General features: G+C 40.9%; 2 protein-coding genes across 2 annotated transcripts in view; one reads left to right on the top strand and one right to left on the bottom strand.

Annotated features, from left to right (window-relative positions):
- Window positions 1–6,202, bottom strand: part of LOC126942190 (zinc finger protein 726-like) — a 97,455-nt gene extending 91,253 nt beyond the window's left edge. The window contains 1 exon segment of the mRNA XM_050769492.1: window positions 6,091–6,202. Coding sequence (XP_050625449.1) covers window positions 6,091–6,093 — 3 coding nt within the window. The 5' untranslated portion in view covers window positions 6,094–6,202.
- LOC126942223 (zinc finger protein 724) overlaps window positions 1–19,517 on the top strand; it is a 715,842-nt gene that overhangs the window by 599,741 nt on the left and 96,584 nt on the right. The window lies entirely within an intron of this gene.

Here is a 19,517-nt window from a genome sequence, read left to right as displayed (position 1 = left end):
TCATGCCACTGTACTCCAGCATGAGTGACATAGCGAGACTCCATCTCAAAACAAACAAACAAATAATGGTACATAAACATCATGAAATCATGAAATCCTGTGTGGCCATAAAACAAAACAAAAAAACAAAACAAAACAAAAAAAAGATTATGTCAAAAAAAAGCTGGAGATCATTATAATTAGAAAACTGATTATGTCCTTTGCAGCAACATGGAATGAAGCTGGAGATCACTATTCTTAGAAAACTGATGCAGAAACAGAAAAAAAAAAAAAAAAAAAAAAAAAAAAAAAGAAAACCAAAACAGAAAACCAAATGCATGCTATTATTTATAAGTAAGAGCTAAATAACAAGAACAAATGAACACAGAGGGGAAAAAAAGACACTGAGGCCTAGTTGAGGATGGAGGGTGGCAGAACTAAAAGGGTCAGAAAAAGTACCTTTTTAGTGCTATGATTAGTACTGCAGTGACAAAATAATCTGCACACCAAACTTCCATGACACAATTTTAGCTGTACAACAAACCTGCATGTGTACCCCTGAACCAACCAAAAATAAAAGTTAAAAGAAAAAAAAGTCCCTGGGTTAGAGAGACTGCAATGCAGGTGGACAGACTGGTCTGCGCAATAGATAGTGGCTCAGGTGGGGCTGTGCAGGGAGATAAGATTATGAACACGTGGTCGACAACCCTAGGCTGGTGGAGAAACAGGTCGCTACTGCAGATTCAGTGTCTGAAAACAGAGATATGCCAGGAGACTTGTAGATACTTTTGTAGGTTTTTGGCCAAAAAAACCACTAGGGTCAAAAATGCTGTGGTAAAATTCCTGAGGGTGGTGCCTTGTCCTGAGAGGGGTGTGGACACATCAATGTCTAGTGTTTGTGAGTGGGTGGAAATCCTCTGCTGGCAGCTTTCGCAAAAAGGGGTTTGTCATCAGATCTCTAAGTTTTCAGTCCTCTGTCACCCTGGGAGGAGATCTGAAATCAAAGAACAAGGGGCAGTGTCACAGCCTGTGTAGAGGAGAGCAGAGCCTCCCATTCCCAGACACCTAGAGTTTCATTCCAGGCCAGAAGTCTGTGCTATTTTTCTTCTGGCACCAAATCTGCAGAGTTTGATGAACACCAACAATTCTCCAACATCAACTCATTGTCTAACACTTGAATTCTGACACCACCCAGAGTCAGCATAGACCCTGATTCAGGGCTCAGTCCCACAACACTGTCCTCACTGCAGATGCCAGTCACAAACTCCATGGGCTCATCTATGCTTCTGACCTACTGTTTAAAAGTTGGGGACTCCCATAACCTTTTTGAAATTCAGTAACCCGATAGAGTTACTCACAGAACTCAGCAGAACACTGTAGTTATATTTACTGGTTTCAAATAAAATATACAACTCCCAAAAAGCCAAATGGAAGTATAGAACCAAGAAAAGAGGTGGGAAAAGATGAAGCACATAGACAATAAACAGCTGTGATTAATAAAATTCTCTATCCTCTGTGTTCTCCAGGAACACTTTATGAAAAGACACACCCTTCCCATTATGACTTAGATGGTGCTCTCTTTACTTACCTAATACACAGCCAGGAAAACACTCGCATATTTTCTTCTTTTTCTCATTAAAAAAGCAGCTGAATTTGTCTTCAGTGATCAACATAAAATATTTCTTAATCAAAATTCACTTAAGTTTATTTTCTTCCCACAGACTCCTGAACTCTGAGCTATGCTCAGTCTGAGCCACCATACAACCTCATTTTATATCCCTCCTAAGAACACACTGACTTCAGGGTAAAACATTCTCTGATCTAAAACCTGATTATTTCAACCTTCATTTAAACATTCCCCTCACCTTTTTTCTAAACTTATTTTCTTATCCTTAGGAAAAAAAGCCCTTTTCTGCCTAATCTTTGCAATCCTTAAAGATCTTATAGTTGGTACTTCCTCCTGTTGCCATACTCCTTTGGAATTCAATTTTTTTTTTTTTTTAACATACATGTAACTGGTTTAAAACCTCTCAAAACTGCCTCAAAACAGTAACAATTTTATCTTCAGTAAGACACTCCCAAACCCTTTCTATCTTAACCTTAACTGCATCTGCCTGTGGGGCCCCAGCTTTGCAGGGCTCTGTAGCTTCTCTCACTATGGAGGCTTCTTCCACCGCTGGGGTAAGCGGGCTGGGACATCTGCAGGAAAGGCTTTCCAGAAGGAACTAACTGGGCCTTTAATAACCTCCTTTTGCTCGCTCAAAATTAACCTCAGTTTGCAGTCATTGGGCTCAAGCTTTAATTACCATGTCAGAGTCATTCACTTAGTTTTTGAAACTAAGTGTTTGAAAAAATCCAGCAAAATGATCCAAAAACATATAAGAAAATTTTAAGGTGCTTGTATTTTGTACCTCAGTAAGAGAAAGAAAGGTATTTATTTCTTTTGGACAATAAAGTATTATTTTACTTTTTGTATTAAAAATCATGTGGTAAACAGTTATATGGGAACACTTCTAGGAGGTACCAAGTTTCATCACATAAAATTTAGCATTAAACTCACTAAATCGAAAACTAACAGGATATAGAACAAAGATATGAGCCGAGATTACTTTAGCAAATTCACCCTGCAAAAAAACTTTAGAAACTGATGTTTTTTCACGAATCTATGTAACTCCCCAATTATCTACCACATTTGCTTGTGGAAATATATTAATTCTCTACAGCCGAAATGGAAGAACAATTTTTCTTATTTTTTTTCTCAGTAGCTAACATTCTAAAAGCTAGATGGAATTCTGTTTGAAATCATTCAGCCATAAAGAACACACCAGAAGGCTGGGCACAGTGGCTTACACCTGTAATCCCAGCACTTTGGGGGGCCAAGGCAGGTGGATCATGAGGTCAGGAGATCGAGAGCACCCTGGCTAACAAGGTGAAACCCCGTCTCTGCTAAAAATACAAAAAAATTAGCTGGGCATGGTGGTGGGCACATGTAGTCCCAGCAACTCGGGAGAGTGAAGCAGGAGAACGGCATGAACCTGGGAGGCAGAGTTTGCAGTGAGCTGAGATCCCACCACTGCACTCCAGCCTGGGTGACAGAGTGAGACTCTGTCTCAACAAAAAACAAAACAAAACAAAACAAACCTGAGAAAACTTCTAAATTCACTCTGAGAAAAAGGTGAATGAGAATTTTCAACAAATATATAATTAGGTATTATTTTCTGAAACTCACCTTTTTTATGCCCTTTGTAAATATTTTCTTACCTTTCAAGCCCTACTAATAAAATGCAATTTACAGTTTAAAAACTGAGGTCAGCCGGGCACAGTGGCTCACACCTGCAATCCCAGCACTTTGGGAGGCCAAGGTGGGCAGATTACTTGAGGTCAGAATTTTGAGCTCAAACAGCCTGGCCAACATGGCAAACACCCATCTCTACTAAAAATACAAAAAGTAGCACTGCAGAGATTGCACCACTGCAATACAGCCTGGGTGACAGAGGAAAACACTGTCAAAAAAAAAAAAAAAAAAAAAAACACACACACACACACACAAAAACCTGGTCAAAATAAGTGAAGAAATCACTTAATCATTTCAAGGTACAGATATGTCTGACTCATGTGTCAAGTCAGGCCATCCAAATACTTTAGAGATTCTCCCACCCCATCCTGTTCACTTAAGTGCTCAATAATCATTCTCTCAGGAGACTCTGAACAAACTCTGCCCCAGTGAGTGCCCCAGGTATATTTCACTTTGCAAGTTCTTGCACCATCTCACTGGGATCAGTTTTTTTTCTTTGTCTTTGGAGTGCTATTTTGTTTCACAAACTTTTTACCATTTTTCTATCACTATTTTTCTGTCCCCTAAGAGAATCCAGGGGCAAAAATTATTTTGGTTTCCCCTTCACTACCAGCATCTGATTGTCTGAACAGCAACGCGTCTCCAAGAAATGGAAGCTGGGTTGGGTAAAGACAATATTAGTATCTCAAGGGGGTAGCTTTCCAAAAAAACAGCGCACCAGAAGATGCCTCTCAGTCAAAGGGCATTCACCTGCTCTCTTTTTATTTTTTTTGAGACGCCTCGCTCAGTCCCCGGGCTGGAAGTGGCCGGATCTCAGCTCACTGCAAACTCCGCCTCCCGGGTTTACGCCATCTCCTGCCTCAGCCTCCCGAGTAGCTGGGACTACAGGCGCCCGCCACGTCGCCCGGCTAGCTTTTTGTATTTTTTTTAGTAGAGACGGGGTTTCACCCTGTTAGCCAGGATGGTCTCGATCTCCTACCTAGTGATCCGCCCGTCTCGGCCTCCCAAAGTGCTGGGATTACAGGCTTGAGCCACCGCGCCCGGCCAACACCTGCTCTCTTAAGAGGCTCCACTCCATACCTCAGGTTGTCTTAGGGGAGAAAATGACCCAGGAACTGATATTCACTAGACACTCTCGCAGACATAGCCATGGTGGGTATCCTGGTTTTTCCCCAGACAGTACTGAATCTCAGGTCCAAGAAAAAATTGAAGGGTAGCTGAGGACACATCTCCCTATAAAGTTTCCAAAGGGAAACCTTGACCCCCAAAACATTCTGATATCTGTGTCTAGGGAAAACAGAAGAAAAAATATTTACAAACAGAAAACAATTTTTTTTAAATGTGCCATCAAATGCTTTGTCAAAAAAATGATTAAAACAGGTATCAAAATGTACACTAAAGGACAAATAGTTGATAATATGAATAAGGGAGGGGAAACTGGCATTTGGGAATGTCAGAAGGAAGTGGAAATTAAGTATTTTACAGCAAGCCAGAGTCAGGCTGGAGAAATAGGGGATGGGGGATAGACTTGAGGCCCTGCTTGGGACACATGTGAAAAATGCAAGGAAACAGCAGTTCCTTGTGGGGTGTGCAAATAGGCAGTTAGACTGAAGAGGCTCTAGTTCCTAAATTCTACTTTTAAAAAACCTAATCCGGCCAGGCGCGGTGGCTTACACCTGTAATCCCAGCACTTTGGGAGGCCGAGGCGGGTGAAACACGAGGTCAGGAGATCGAGACCATCCTGGCTAACACAGCGAAACCCCATCTCTACTAAAAATAGAAAAATTAGCCGGGCGTGATGGCGGGTGCCTGTAGTCCCAGCTACTCGGGAGGCTCTGAGTCCGGAGACTGGCGTGAATCCGGGAGTCGGAGCTTGCAGTGAGCCTAGATCGCGCCACCGCCCTCCAGCCTGGGCCACAGGGCCAGACTCCGTCTCAAAAAAAAAAAAAAAAAAAAAAAGTTAAGGGGGCGTGGTGGCGCATGCCTGTAATCCCAGCTACTTGGGAGGCTAAGTCAGGAGAATCACTTGAACCTGGTAGGCGGAGATTGCAGTGAGCCCAGACGGTGCCAATGAGCTCCAGCCTAGGCGACAGAGTGAGACTTTGTCTCAAAAAAACAAACTAATTCAAATGCACTTTTTGTAAATTACTATATTGGGGAAAAAAATTCAGGCTTAAGAAACTATAAACTGCCAATTAATCTCTGACAACATAATCAAGAAATTTCCATCTTGATAGTACAAACTAAGAAACTACCTAACTGTACCTAACCAATTACTGAATTTGGTTTTCTTCATTATGCGCCTTATAAAACTCTTCCGTCAAATCCCTTCAATAGACCATAAACTACAACCCATAGCTGGGTGCTCTACAATTTTGGAATCACTCTTTGGATAAATTCTTTAATATTTGTGCGCTGACTTCCGCAAATTTTTAATAGGAAGAAACAGAAGCTGGGAACCTCACGGACCAAAGCTCTTTCCATTCATGAACCCACACGCGGAGTCAGGATTCTCCTCTGACGACCCTACCATGGTCCCTGCACATATGGGAGAGACTCCGCGCTGCGGGTGCAGAGCTGCCCCAAGAGGTCTCCAGGCCAGGGCACAGTCATAGCGCAGGTTAGAGACAGGACGCCCGGGGGCCGGGTGTCAGCGCAGCCGCCATCTTATGGCTGAAGCGGACTGAGGTAGAGCTAGGCAAGGAGAACTTTGGGCACAGATTGTGGAGCTGACTGCGGGGAGGCCTGAGTCCCGCCACAGCCGGTTCCAACCAGCCCCGGCCACTCTCTCCGGATGTCGGACCCGGCACACTCACCATGTCTAGGCTTCCAGGGGGTCCTGGCGACTTAGCTGTGGATCTCCCAATACCTGCGGGTCACAGGACCACAGGAGCTGGGCCTCTAGGAGGAGAGGACACACAGCAGCAAGCACCACACCTTGACCTCCGGCTGCGGCGAGAGCCAAAGGTCCGACCACATCCCGGAAGTCGCCCTGTCCGCTCCAGCTGAATGCCTGATTGGACGGTCCCAGCCCAGAGTCCCTGATTGGATGATGTTTAAGGCCCCGCCCCTTCGGGCCCTGAGTGACAGAAGATGTTATCAGATGCTTCTGATGACAAAAGGCTGCAGCCTTTCCAGGCAGGGCTTCCTCCCTGAGCTGAGCCAGGCCCACCCCAGAGCACGGGAAAATTCTTTCTCTTCTTTACTCTCTTTTTAAATGTATTCGAAATGTGAACAAATATAGTTTACTGCCATGTTAATAATACATAAAACTTTTTGTTCAACAGTAAATCATTTTTTACTTTAGTAATAGTGTATTATCAATACTGAAGGCCGGGCGTGATGGCTTACTCCTTTAATGGCGTCAGTTTGGGTGGCCGAGGCGGGCGGATCACCTGAGGTCAGAAGTTCAAGACCAGCCTAGTTGACCTGGTGAAACCCCTTCTCCGCTAAAAATACAAAAATTAGTCAGGTGTGGTGATGGGTGCCTGTAATCCCAGCTACTCGGGAAGCTGAGGCAGGAGAATCATTTGAACCCAGGAGGTGGAGGTTGTAGTGAGCCGAGATTGGGCCATTGCACTCCAGCCTGGGCAACAAGAGTGAAACGCCATCTCAAAAAAACAAAACAAAAAAAAACTAAACCTAATTTTAGTAAAATCTTATAAATAAATCCATCAAATTTGTCATTTTTGAACACTCTAGATTTTCACATAAATTTTATACTCTCTTTTTTGTTTGTTTGTTTGTTTGTTTGTTTGTGACAGTCTCCCTCTGCCGCCCAGGCTGGAGTGCAGTGGCGCGATCTCAGCTCACCGAAAGCTCCACCTCCCGGGTGCAAGTAATTCTCCTGCCCCAGCCTCCCCAGAAGCTGGGATTACAGGCGCTTGCCACCACGCCTGGCTAATTTTTGTTTTTTTAGTAGAGACAGGGTTTCACCATGTTGAGGTCAGGTCTCAAACTCCTGACCTCAGGCAATCCGCCCACCTCAGCCTCCCAAAGTGCTGGGATTACAGGCATGAGCCATGGCGCCTGGCCTTATAATCTCTTATAATTTTTTAACTTTTTCTATTTTATTTTCTTAGACTTTTTTTTTTTTTTAACTTGAAACCACCTTTATTTTTATCTTTTTTTGTTTTTAGACAAATGTTGCTCTGCCAGCCAGGCCAGAATGCAATGGCATGATCTCAGCTCACAGCAACCTCCCCTTCCTGGGTTCAAGCGATTCTTCTGCCTCAGCCTCCCAAGTAGCTGGGATTACAATCGCCCACCACCACACCCAGCTAATTTAGCATGATGGCCTGAACCTGTAGTACCAGTTATTCAGGGACTGAAGTAGGAGGACTGCCTGAGCCCAGGAGGTTGTGGCTGCAGTGAGCCCTGATCAAGCCACTGCTCTCCATTCTGGGTGACAGAGTGAGACCATTTCTGGGGAAAAAAAGCCAAAGCATATAAACTTCAACTTATGGGGTTTTGGGGGTTTTATTTTTGTCTTAAATTGTTATATTTCAGTAGTTTTGGGGTACAGGTAGTATTTGGTTACATGGATAAGTTCTTTTGTGGTGATTTCTGAGATTTAGGTGCACCAATCGCCCAAGCAGTGTGCACTGTATCCAACATGTAGTCTCTCATCCCTCACTCCCTCTCCCACCCTTCCCGCTGTGTGCCCAGAGTCCATTATATAATTCTTTTTAATTTTTAATTTTTTAATTTTTTTTTTTTTTTTTTTTTTTTTTGAGACGGAGTTTTGCTCTTGTTGCCCAGGCTAGAGTACAATGGTGCGATCTCGGCTCACCGCCACCTCCGCCTCCCAGGTTCTAGCGATTCTCCTGCCTCAGTCTTCCCGAGTAGCTGGGATTACAGGCATGCGCCACCATGCCCGGCTAATTTTGTATTTTTAGTAGAGACAGGGTTTCTCCATGTTGGTCAGGCTGGTCTTGAACTCCCGACCTCAGGTGATCGCCTGCCTCGGCCTCCCAGAGTGCTGGGATTACAAGCGTGAGCCACCACGCCTGGCCCCATTATATAACTTTTATGCCTTTGCATCTTCATAGCTTAGCTCCCACTCATAAGTGAGGACACACAATATTTGGGGTTTTATCCCTTCTTTTCTTTACTTTTCTTCTTTTTTTTTTTTTTCCGAGAGGGAGTTTGCTGTGATTACAGGCATGAGCCACCCGTGCCTGGTCCATTTTTTGATGTTTTAATTATGGTCTTTTCTGTTTGTATGTTTGTTTGTTTGTTTTTGAGATGGAGTCTCGCTCTCTGGCCCAGACTGGAGTGCAGTGGTGCGATCTCGGCTCACTGCAACCTCCGCCTCCCGGGTTCAAGCGATTCTCCAGCCTCAGCCTCCGGAGCAGCAGGGATTACAGACATAAGCCATCGCACCCTGCTAATTTTTGTGTTTTTAGTAGAGGCGGGGTTTTACCATGTTGGCCAGGCTCCTCTGGAACTCCTGACCTCAGGTGATCCACCAGTCTTGGTCTCCCAAAGTGCTGGGATTACAGGCATCAGCCAAAATGACCAGTCAATTATGGTCATTCTTGCAAGAGTAAGGTGGTATCACATTGTGGTTTTGATTTGCATTTCCCTGATCATTAATCATCAGTGATGTTCAGTATTTTTTGTTGTTGTTGGCCATTTGTATATTTTCTTTTGAGAATTGTTTAAGTCACATCTGTCTTTGTTTTTGTTGCATTTGCTTTGGGGTTCTTGGTCATGCACTCTTTGCCCAAGTCAATGTCTAGAAGAGTTTTTCCAATGCTTTAGAATTCGGGTAGTTTCAGGTCTTAGATTAAAGTATTTGATCCATCTTGAGTTAATTTTTTTATAAGGTGAGAGATGATGAAGATCTTTTTTTTTTTTTTTTTTTTTTTTTTTGAAACGGAGTCTCGCTGTGTCGCCCAGGCTGGAGTGCAGTGGCGTGATCTCAGCTCTGCCCCCCAGGTTCAAGCAATTCTCTGCCTCAGCCTCCCGAGTAGCTGGGAATTACAGGCACCCGCCACCATACCCAGCTAAATTTTTTTTTGTATTTTTAGTAGAGACGGGGTTTCACCATCTTGTCCAGGCTGGTCTTGAACTCCTGACCTCGTGATCCACCCACCTCAACCTCCCTAAAGTCTGGGATAACAGGTATGACCCTCTGTGCCCAGCCGAAGACCCAGTTTTATTCTTCAATATGTGGCTTCCCAATTATGCCAGCACCATTTATTGAATAGGGTGTTCTTTCCACACTTTATATCTTTGTTTACTTTGTCAAAGATCAGTTGGCTGTAAGTATTTGGGTTTATTTCTGGTTTCGCTATTCTGTTTCATTGGTCTAAATGTCTATTTTTATACCCATACAATGCTGTTTTGGTAACTATACCCTTGTAGTATAGTTCGAAGTCAGATAATGTGATGCCTTCAGATTTGTGTGTGTGTGTGTTTTTGGTTTTGTTGGTTTTTTTTTTTCTTCTTGCTTTAACTATGGAGGCTCTCTTTTTATTTTATATAAATTTTAGGATTTTTTTTAGTTCTGTGAAGAATAATAATGCTATTTTGATGGAAATTACATTGAATTTGCAGATTGCTTTTGGTTGGTTTATCATTGTTGCAATAGGATTGCTACCCATCCATAAGCATGAAATATGTTTCCATTTGTTTCCACTGTCTGTGATTTCTTTTAGCAACATTTTGTAATTTTTCTTGTAGAGATCTTTCACCACCTTGGTTAGACATATTCCTAATTATTATTTTTTTTGCAGCTATTTTTAAATGAGTTGAGTTCTTAATTTAATTCCTAGTTTGGTCACTGTTAGTGTACACCAGTGCCACTAATCTGTGCACATTGATTTTGTATCCTGAAATTTTACTGAATTTACGTATCAGATCGAAAAGCTTTTTTTTCTTTTCTTTTTTTTTTTTGAGACAAGTCTTACTCTGTCGCCCAGGCTGGAATGCAGTAGCATGATCTCAGCTCACTGCAACCTCTGCCTCCTGGGTTCAAGTGATTCTCCTGTCTCAGCCTCCCTAGTAGCCGGGATTACACCCACTTGCCACCGCGCCTGGCTAATTTTTGTATTATTGGTAGAGACGGGGTTTTACCACGTTGGCCAGGCTGCTCTTGGACTCCTGACCTCAGGTGATCCACCTGCCTCCACCTCCCCAATTGCTGGGATTACAGGCTTGAGTCGCTGCACCCAGCCCTAAAAGCTTTTTAGATGAGTGTTTAGGGTTTCCCAGCTATACAATTATATCATTGATAAGCAGTGACAGTTTGACTTCCTTTTTACCAATTTAGATGCTGTTTATTTTTTGCTTTACTCTGATTGCTCTGGCTAAGACTTCCATTACTATGTTGAATAGAAGTGGTGAGAGTGGGCATTATTGTCTTGTGTTCTCAGAAAAAATCCTTCCAACTTTTTCCCGTTCAGTGTAATGTTGGCTGTTTATCATAGATAGTTTTTTTTGTGTTTTGTTTTGTTTTGTTTTTCCCGTACGGAGTCTTGTTCTGTCACCCAGGCTGGAGTGCAACGGCACAATCTCCGCTCACTGCAATTTCCACCTCTGGGACTCAGCCTCCCCAGTAGCTGGGACCACAGGCACCCGCCATCATTCCTGGCTAATTTTTGTATTTTTGTACAGATGAGGTTTCACTATGTTGACCAGGCTGATCTCAAACTCCTGACCTCAGGTGATCCGCCGCCCACCTCTGCCTCTCAAAGTATTGGAATTACAGGCGTGAGCCACCACACCTGGCCTGTCATAGATGGCTTTTATGACCTTACAATATGTTCCCTCTATCCCAATTTTGCTGAGGATTTTAATCATAAAGGGATGCTGGATTTTGCCAAATGATTTTTCTGTGTATTTTGAGATAATCATATAATTTTTGGTTTTAATTCTGTTTATTTTGGTGGATAACATGTATTGACTTACCTATGTTTAAATCATCTCTGCATCCCTAGCAGACTGACTTCAAGTGATCCACCCGCCTCATCCTACCAAAGTGCTAGGATTACAGCATGAGCCACTGCACCCAGCGGCAATTTTTTATTACTAGTTTAATCTTGCTACTTGTTATTGGTCTGTTCAGAGTTTTTATTTCTTCCTGGTTTAATTTAGGAGGGTTGTATATTTCCAGGAATTTATGGAATTCCTCTAGATTTTCTAGTTTGAGCATGTAAAGGTATTCATAGTAGCTTTGAATGATCTTTTATTTCTTTCTTTTTATTTTTTTTTTTTTTGAGATGGAGTCTTGCTCTCTCGCCCAGGCTGGAATGCAGTGGCCGGATCTTGGCTCACTGCAAGCTCCGCCTCCCGGGTTTACACCATTCTCCTGCCTCAGCCTCCCGAGTAGCTGGGACTAGAGGCGCTGGTCACCACACCTGGCTAGTTTTTTGTATATTTTAGTAGAGATGGGGTTTCACCGTGTTAGCCAGGATGGTCTCAATCTTCTGACCTCGTGATCTGCCCTTCTCGGCCTCCCAAAGTGCTGGGATTACAGGCTTGAGCCATCGCGCCTGGCCAAAAACTCAGAATGATCTTTTATTTCTTATTGAGCATATTTGGATCTTCCTTCTGCTTTTCTGGGTTAATCTCACCAATAGTCTATCAATTTGGTTTATCTTTTCAAATAAACTAGTTTATTGTTTTATTTATCTTTTATATTTTTTAAGTTTCAATTTTATTTAGTTCTGCTCTGATTTTTTTTTTTTTTTTTTCTGCTGGGTTTGGTTTGTTCTTGTTTCTCTTGTTCCTTGAGGTGTAATCTTAGGTTGTTTATTGTGGTGTTTTGAACTTTTTGATGTGTGTATTTAATGCTATGAACTTTCCTCTTAGCACCGCTTTTGCTGTATCCCAGAGGTTTTAATATGTTGTGTCACTATTATTCAGTTTAAAGAGTTCTTTAATTTCCATCTTGATTTCATTGTGGATGCAACAGTCTTTCAGGAGCAGGTTATTTAATTTTCATGTATTTGTATGGTTTTGAGTGTTCCTATTGGAATTGATTTCTAATTTTATTCCACTGCGGTCTAAGACAGTACTTGATAAAATTTTGATATTGTTAAATTTATTCAGGGGCTGGGCATGGTGGCTCACGCTTTAATCCCAGTACTTTGGGAGGCCAAGGCAGGCAGATAACCTGAGGTCAGAAGTTCAAAACCAGCCTGGCCAATATGGTGAAACCCCATCTCTACTAAAAATACAAAGCAGGCACGCATGGCGACATGTGCCTGTAATCCCAGCTACTTGGAAGGCTGAGGCAGCAGAATCCCTTGAACCTGGGAGGCAGAGGTTGCTGTGAGCTAAAATTGCACCATTGCACTCCAGCCTTAGTGACGGAGTGAGACGCTATTACAAAAAAAAAAAAAAAAAAATTCAGACTTGTGTTGTGACCTATTGTATGGTCTATCTTGAAGAATGTTTTATGTGCTGATGAAAAAAATATATATTCTGCAGTTGCTGGGTAGAATATTCTGTAAAGATCTGTTAAGTCCATTTGTTCTAAGTTATAGTTTAAGCCCATTGATTTTTGTTTGTTTGTTTGTTTGACTTTCTCTCATGATGACCTGTGTAATGCTGTAAGTAACGTATAAAAGTCCCCCACTATTTTTATGTTGTTGTCTATCTCACTGCATTTCTTAAGGTACAACTTAGGTGAAACAAGAAAATTTATCTTTCTGAAGCATGGAGTTAATATTTTAGGCTAAAATATATTCTTTTTCTTTGAGATGGAGTCTTACTCTGTTGCCCAAGCTGGAGTGCAGTGGCGTGATCTTGGCTCACTGCAACCTCTGCCTCCCTGCAACCTCTGCCTCCCAGGTTCAAGTGATTCTCCTGCCTCAGACTCTTGAGTAGCTGGAACTGTAGGCGCCCGCCACCATGCATGGCTAATTTTTCTGTTTTCAGTAGAAACAAAGTTTTACCATATTGGCCAGGCTGGTTCCGAATTCCTAACCTCTGGTGATCTGCCTGCCTTGGCCTCCCCAAGTGTTGGGATTACGGACATGAGCCACCATGCCTGGCCTTAAATTTACCGTTTATGGTTTTTTAAAAATATATAATATTATATGATCTGCAAACAGCAACTCTTTACTTACTTGTCTTCAATTTCAATGGCTTTAAACAATGTATTTTTGCCTAACTCTTCTGCTACATACTTCCAGGGTTATGTTAAAATGGAAACATTGACAATGGGCACAATATAGTTTTGCTTTGCATTGGTTTTTGAAAATTTCATTGAACGAAAACCTCTTCAAGTTTATATAAACTGGTTACAAGAGGCAAAGATCCCATATTTATAGGATGACCTCTTCATTTGTAATAGGCAGAGGTGGTAGATTGGTCACAAGGCTGCTGCGTCTACAGAGGATTTACCTTTAGTTGGCTTGTTACAAAAGGCTTGGGTAGTTGTAATTCCCATTTTATTATTGGACACACTGAATATCCTTCAGGACATTCATCTGCAGAGCAGACACTAGGGGAAGTTGTTGCAGTCATGTCTGCATATGGTGGGCCTTACGTCACGATGTGGATGAGGATGCCTTTCACTGAGTACCAGAGAGCATCTTCCCAGGTCACTGTGTGGGATTCTACTTCAGCACAATTGGCCATGAACTGTGGCTTGGAGCTAGAAGTAAAATGTTAAACTGTATGGCTACAAATGGGTGTTTTCCTCCAGGCCTCTGGGAGAGCAGAAGCTCTCCCAGGTTTTGACTGGGAGGAGTTTGGAATGGTTATAGGGTAAGTTCAGAATTCTCAGTGGGAGCAAGTTGGGTTGGTTATTTTTTGGTCTATAGCCAAGAACAGAGGTTCTGTAGTTTGCCACCTTAATAGAAGCCTGTCTCCTAAAAAGAACGTTCCTCAATCTTGGGCTTTAGGAGGGTTTGACAACTCCATCCCTGGATCTCAAAGCTCTTTTGAAGGTACTTGTTTGAGAGATGAAGTCTTTTTACATAATACAGGCTGGTCTTGAAATTCTGGCCTGAAGAAATTCTTCAACCTCAATGTATTATGTAGCTATCATTACAGGTATGAGCCAGGTTGCCTGGATCTTTCATAAAGACATTTTTGTCAGGGATGGCTCACAAGTTTTTTGCTATCAGGGGATAAAAAAATAGGTCACCTGGCCGGGCATGGTGGCTCACACCTATAATCCCAGCACTTTGGGAGGCCAAGGTGGGTGGATCACAAGGTCAGGAGATCGAGACCATCCTGGCCAACATGGTGAAACCCCGTCTCTGCTAAAAATACAAAAATTAGCTGGACATGGTGGTGGACACCTGTAATCCCAGCTACTCGGGAGGCTGAGGCAGAAGAATTGCTTGAACCCAGGAGGCGGAGGTTATAGTGAGCCAAGATTGAGCCACTGCACTCCAGCCTGGGCGACAGAGAGAGACTCCATCTCAGAAATGAAAAAAGAAAATAGGTCACCTTTTTTATTATTATTATTATTATTATTATTTTACTGATGTTGCTCTCCCTATACATTTTTACTTTCTATTTTCTATTTCAAATTTCTCTGTTATTTTAGATTCAGACATTTAGGACATGTTAGAATTTACGTGTTATGCCTGAAGTAAATTAGATAATTAGTAGGCATTCCATATTTACTAAAATATTTAGTTATACATTTAAGTTTGCTGCAGACAGAAAGGAATTATATGATTTCCATTCACTTTCTTCAGCTTATATTTAAATAATAAAGTAAGTTCTTCCCAGATATTTGTTTTATATATCAGAGGCTTTAATTATATTCTGCAAGATTTTTTTTTATTTATTTAGCAAGGTAAGACTATTCTTTTTTTTTTCTTCTCTTTTTTTTTGACACGGAGTCTGGCTCTGTTGCCCAGGCTGGAGTGCACTGGCGGGATCTCAGCTCACTGCAAGCTCCACCTCCCGGGTTTACGCCATTCTCCTGGCTCAGCCTTCCAAGTAGCTGGGACTACAGGCGCCCGCCACTTTGTCCGGCTTGTTTTTGTACTTTTTAGTAAAGACCGGGTTTCACCGTGTTAGCCAGGATGGTCTCAATCTCCTGACCTCGTGATCCGCCCGTCTCGGACTCCCAAAGTGCTGGGATTATAGGCTTGAGCCACCGCGCCCAGCTCCGGTAAGACTATTCTTTGCTTCTAAAGTTAAATTACAGCAGTTTCATTTTGTGTAAGAATAGCATAGATTCTTTAAGAATATATGTAGCATATATTGTGTAAGAATAGCATATATAAACATGACATTTATGAAATTTACCTCTAGTTTTCTTTAATGCTTATTTATTAAAAAGCTTATCATTAGAATCTTCTATTTATGATTATATTGCAATTTCTCTTAAATTTTACTGCTATGCAGTGCATGTCGATGATTCAAAATACCTGCCTTCCATGAGTACACAGATACAGTCAAATATTGTAGTTATCTAGACAGTTTTTTTAATGGTACATCAATATTGCATACCAGATCTTATGAGTAAACATTACTTTTATTATTATTTTGCAGTTCTATAGGTGTGCTTTTTAGTGTCAGTTTCTTAATATCAGTGTATTGTTTTTTTTGTTTTACTTACATATTGTAATTCTAGACAATTTGCAATTCTGTTTGTGCACTTTAAGTCAATGTAGGGTTTAGTTAAGAAATAAATTAGCCATATGTCTATCACCATCAGATTATATGTTTCTGTTTTTATCTATATATGACCCCACCAATTATGGTGGTTTTATCTTGTTCTAAGCAGTTGTGGAAATAAATCTTTTTTTTTTTTTTTTTTTTTTTTTTTTGATTATGGCTTATCTCGTATATATTCTTTCTTAGTTGATTTTCAGTGGTGGTTTTATCTTGTCTGAGCAGTTGTGGAAATAATCTTATTTTCACCCTGTGTTTTAATAATGAATATATATTTCCTTTGTGTGAGAGAAACACTTTTGTGATTTGAAGGTAATTTTAGAAAATATTTATAATTCTGCATTTAGTTTTCCTTCTAAAATAATTTTTTTAAAAACAGATAACATAAAATTGATTATTTAAAAATCTATTTAAGTGTACATTTTATGGCCAGGCATGGTAGTGGCTCACCTCTGTAATCCCAGAAACTTAAGAGGTCAAAACAGGAGGATCACTTGAGCCCAAACATTTGAGACAAGCTGGGGAAACATGCAAAGACCTGCTCTACACAAAAAACTTTAAAATAACAAGCCATGGTGGTGTGCACCTGTGGTTCCAGCAACCTGGGAGATCAAGGGACAAGGAGCACTTTATCCTGGGAGTTTGAGGCTGAAGTGAGCCATAATTTTGCCACTGCACACCAGCTTGGGTGACAAAGTGAGACCCTCTGTCAAAAAAAGCTGTGGATTTCAGGCATGTTAAAGTATATTCACCTGGTTATGCCAAAGGCTTCTAGAGGTTCTACATCTTTTAAAACTAAAACTCAATACCCACTAAGTAACAACTGCCCATTTTACCCTCTCTCCAGCCCTTGGCAAACACCTTTCCAGTTTCTGTTTTTATGAGTCTGACTATTTAACTTGTCTCATGTAAATGGAATCATGTAGTATCTATCATTTTGTTACTGGTTTATTTCACGTTACATAATATTTTCAAAATTTACCTTAAAATGTGACAAGATTTTCTTTTTAAGCCTGAATAGGCCGGGGCGCGGTGGCTCAAGCCTGTAATCCCAGCACTTTGGGAGGCCGAGACGGGTGGATCACGAGGTCAGGAGATCGAGACCATCCTGGCTAACACGTGAAACCCCGTCTCTACTAAAAAATACAAAAAACTAGCTGGGTGAGGTGGCGGGCGCCTGTAGTCCCAGCTACTGGGGAGGCTGAAGCAGGAGAATGGCGTAAACCCGGGAGGCAGATCTTGCAGTGAGCTGAGATCCGGCCACTGCACTCCAGCCTGGGAGACAGAGCGAGACTCCGTCTCAAAAAAAAAAAAAAAAAAAAAAAAAGCCTGAATAATATTCCATGTCTGTATATGTTAAATTTTTTTTTGATGTATTTATAAATCAAGGGACATCTAAGTTGTTTCAGCCTTTTGACTTTTGTGAATTCTGGTACAATAAGCATAAACGTTTAAAATATCTCTTCCAGGTTCTGTGTTGCATACTTTGGAAATAAATTTATAAGTAAGATTGCTATAATTGGTTATAATTTTATGTTTAATTATCTGAGGAACATTTGTAACATTTTAAAATAATGCCTGCATCTTTGTTTTCCACCAACAATTAACATAGGTTTCATTTTCATAGCATCATCAACAGATTTGGTTTTCTTAAAAAATCGTTAGTGGCTATTCTAATGGGTGTGAAGTTATTTTGTCTTTCATTGTAATTTTTATGCATTCCTCTACAAAATAGTAATTTTGTGTGTCTGTTCAAATACTCTTCCTGTTTATACTTTTGATAAAAATTTAGTTTAATTAGTTTTCCATTTCTAAATCCATTATTCAACTTTATTGTTCAGTTTTAAGAGTTGCTTATATATTCTGAATATTAACTTCTATCACATGTGATTTGCAAATATTTTCACTGATTTCCTAGGAGGCATTGTCACTCTCTTGAATTTGTTTTTGATGTTCAAAAATTTCTAAGTATATTTCAGTTAAATTTTTCTGTTCTTTTCTTTGTTGCTTATGCATTTAATGTCATTTAAGAAAATGATTCCAAGGCCAATGTCACGTCTTTTCTCCACGTTTTTTTAAAGAGATTTGTTAGCTATTTTTTATATCTAAGTATTTTATTTAAATTTTTTTTGCATATGGTTCAAGGAAAAAATCCAGCTTTATCAGTGCAGATATTCAGTTTTCAGCATTAATTTTTGAAGATATTATCTTTTCTTTATTGTGTGCTCATGGTAGCTTTGTGGAAGATCGCTTATTTACAGAAGGGTTCATTTCCGGGCTCCCTATTCTGATTTATCATCTGTTTATCCATCTTTGTGTCAGTACTACATTGTTTTGTTATAGCTTTTAACATGTTTTGAAATGAGAAAGTATATTGGCTCCTCTTTTACATGGGCGTTTGGCTATAGTTCATAATCAAATTTAAAAACTTTAAAGAATATTTCTGTTTAAACAACCTGTGCTATTAGTATTTTTATAGAAATTACGTCGAATTTGTTTACCACTATAGGTTGTATTGACATCTTAACAAAATTAAATATTTGAGCAAGAATATGTTAGTGATTGATTGATTGATTGATTGATTGATTTTGAGATGGAGTCTCACTCTTGACACCCAGGCTGGAGTGCACTGGCAAGTTCTTGGCTCACTGCAACCTCCGCCTCCCGGGTTCAAGCAATTCTCCTGCCTCAGCCTCCCGAGTAGCTGGGATTACAGGCACCCGCCACCACTCCCAGCTAATTTTTTGTAGTTTTAGTAGAGACAGGGTTTTGCCATGTTGGGAAGGCTGGGTCTTGAACTCCTGACTTCAAGTGATCCACCCACCTCGGCCTCCCAAAGGATCTTGCTATATTTTTGGGTTTTTTCTTGAGATAGAGCCTCACTGTGTCATCCAGGCAGGAGTGCAGTGGCATGATCTCGGCTCAACACAACCTCTACCTTCTGGGTTCAAGTGATTCTCCTGATTCAGTCTCCTGAATAGTTGGAATTACAGGCACCCTCCATCATGTCTGGCTAATTTTTTTTTTGTATTTTTTTAGTAGACACGGGGTTTCATCATGTTGGTCAGTCTGGTCTCAAACTCTTGACATTAGGTATTCCAGCCACCTCGGTCCTCCAGCAAAGTGCTGGAATTACAGGCGCGTGAGCCAAGGTGCCCAGTTCTTGTGTTTAATTTTTATATACTTTTGGGTTTTCCTGTTTTACATTTACTTTTAAGTTAGAATAATACCATCAGCAAATCTGTCCTGCCAAATAAAAAGAGAAAAACCTTTCAAAATAACCACATTTTAGAAAAAGCACACTGGCACTGCATAAGCCCTACATACAAAGAATGCTGAAAAGCATCCCACTTATTCTAAAAATGACCACATAATTGGAAGTAAAACACTCCTCAGCAAATGCAAAAGAACAGAAATCATAACAAACAGTCTCTCAGACCACAGTGCAATCAAATTAAAACTCTGGATTAAGAAAACTCACTCAAAACCACACAATTACATAGAAACTGAAAAACCTGCTCCAGAATGACTACTGAGTAAATAACAAAATGAAGGCAGAAATAAATAAGTTCTTTGAAACCAATGAGAACAAAGACACAACATACCAGAATCTCTTGGAACACAGACAAAGCAGTGTCTAGAGGAA

This window comes from Macaca thibetana, chromosome 19, assembly GCF_024542745.1.
Source record: "Macaca thibetana thibetana isolate TM-01 chromosome 19, ASM2454274v1, whole genome shotgun sequence".
Lineage (NCBI taxonomy): Eukaryota > Metazoa > Chordata > Mammalia > Primates > Cercopithecidae > Macaca > Macaca thibetana.
The sequence above is the reverse complement of the archived record's forward strand: the minus strand, read 5'-3'. Positions and strand labels throughout refer to the sequence as shown.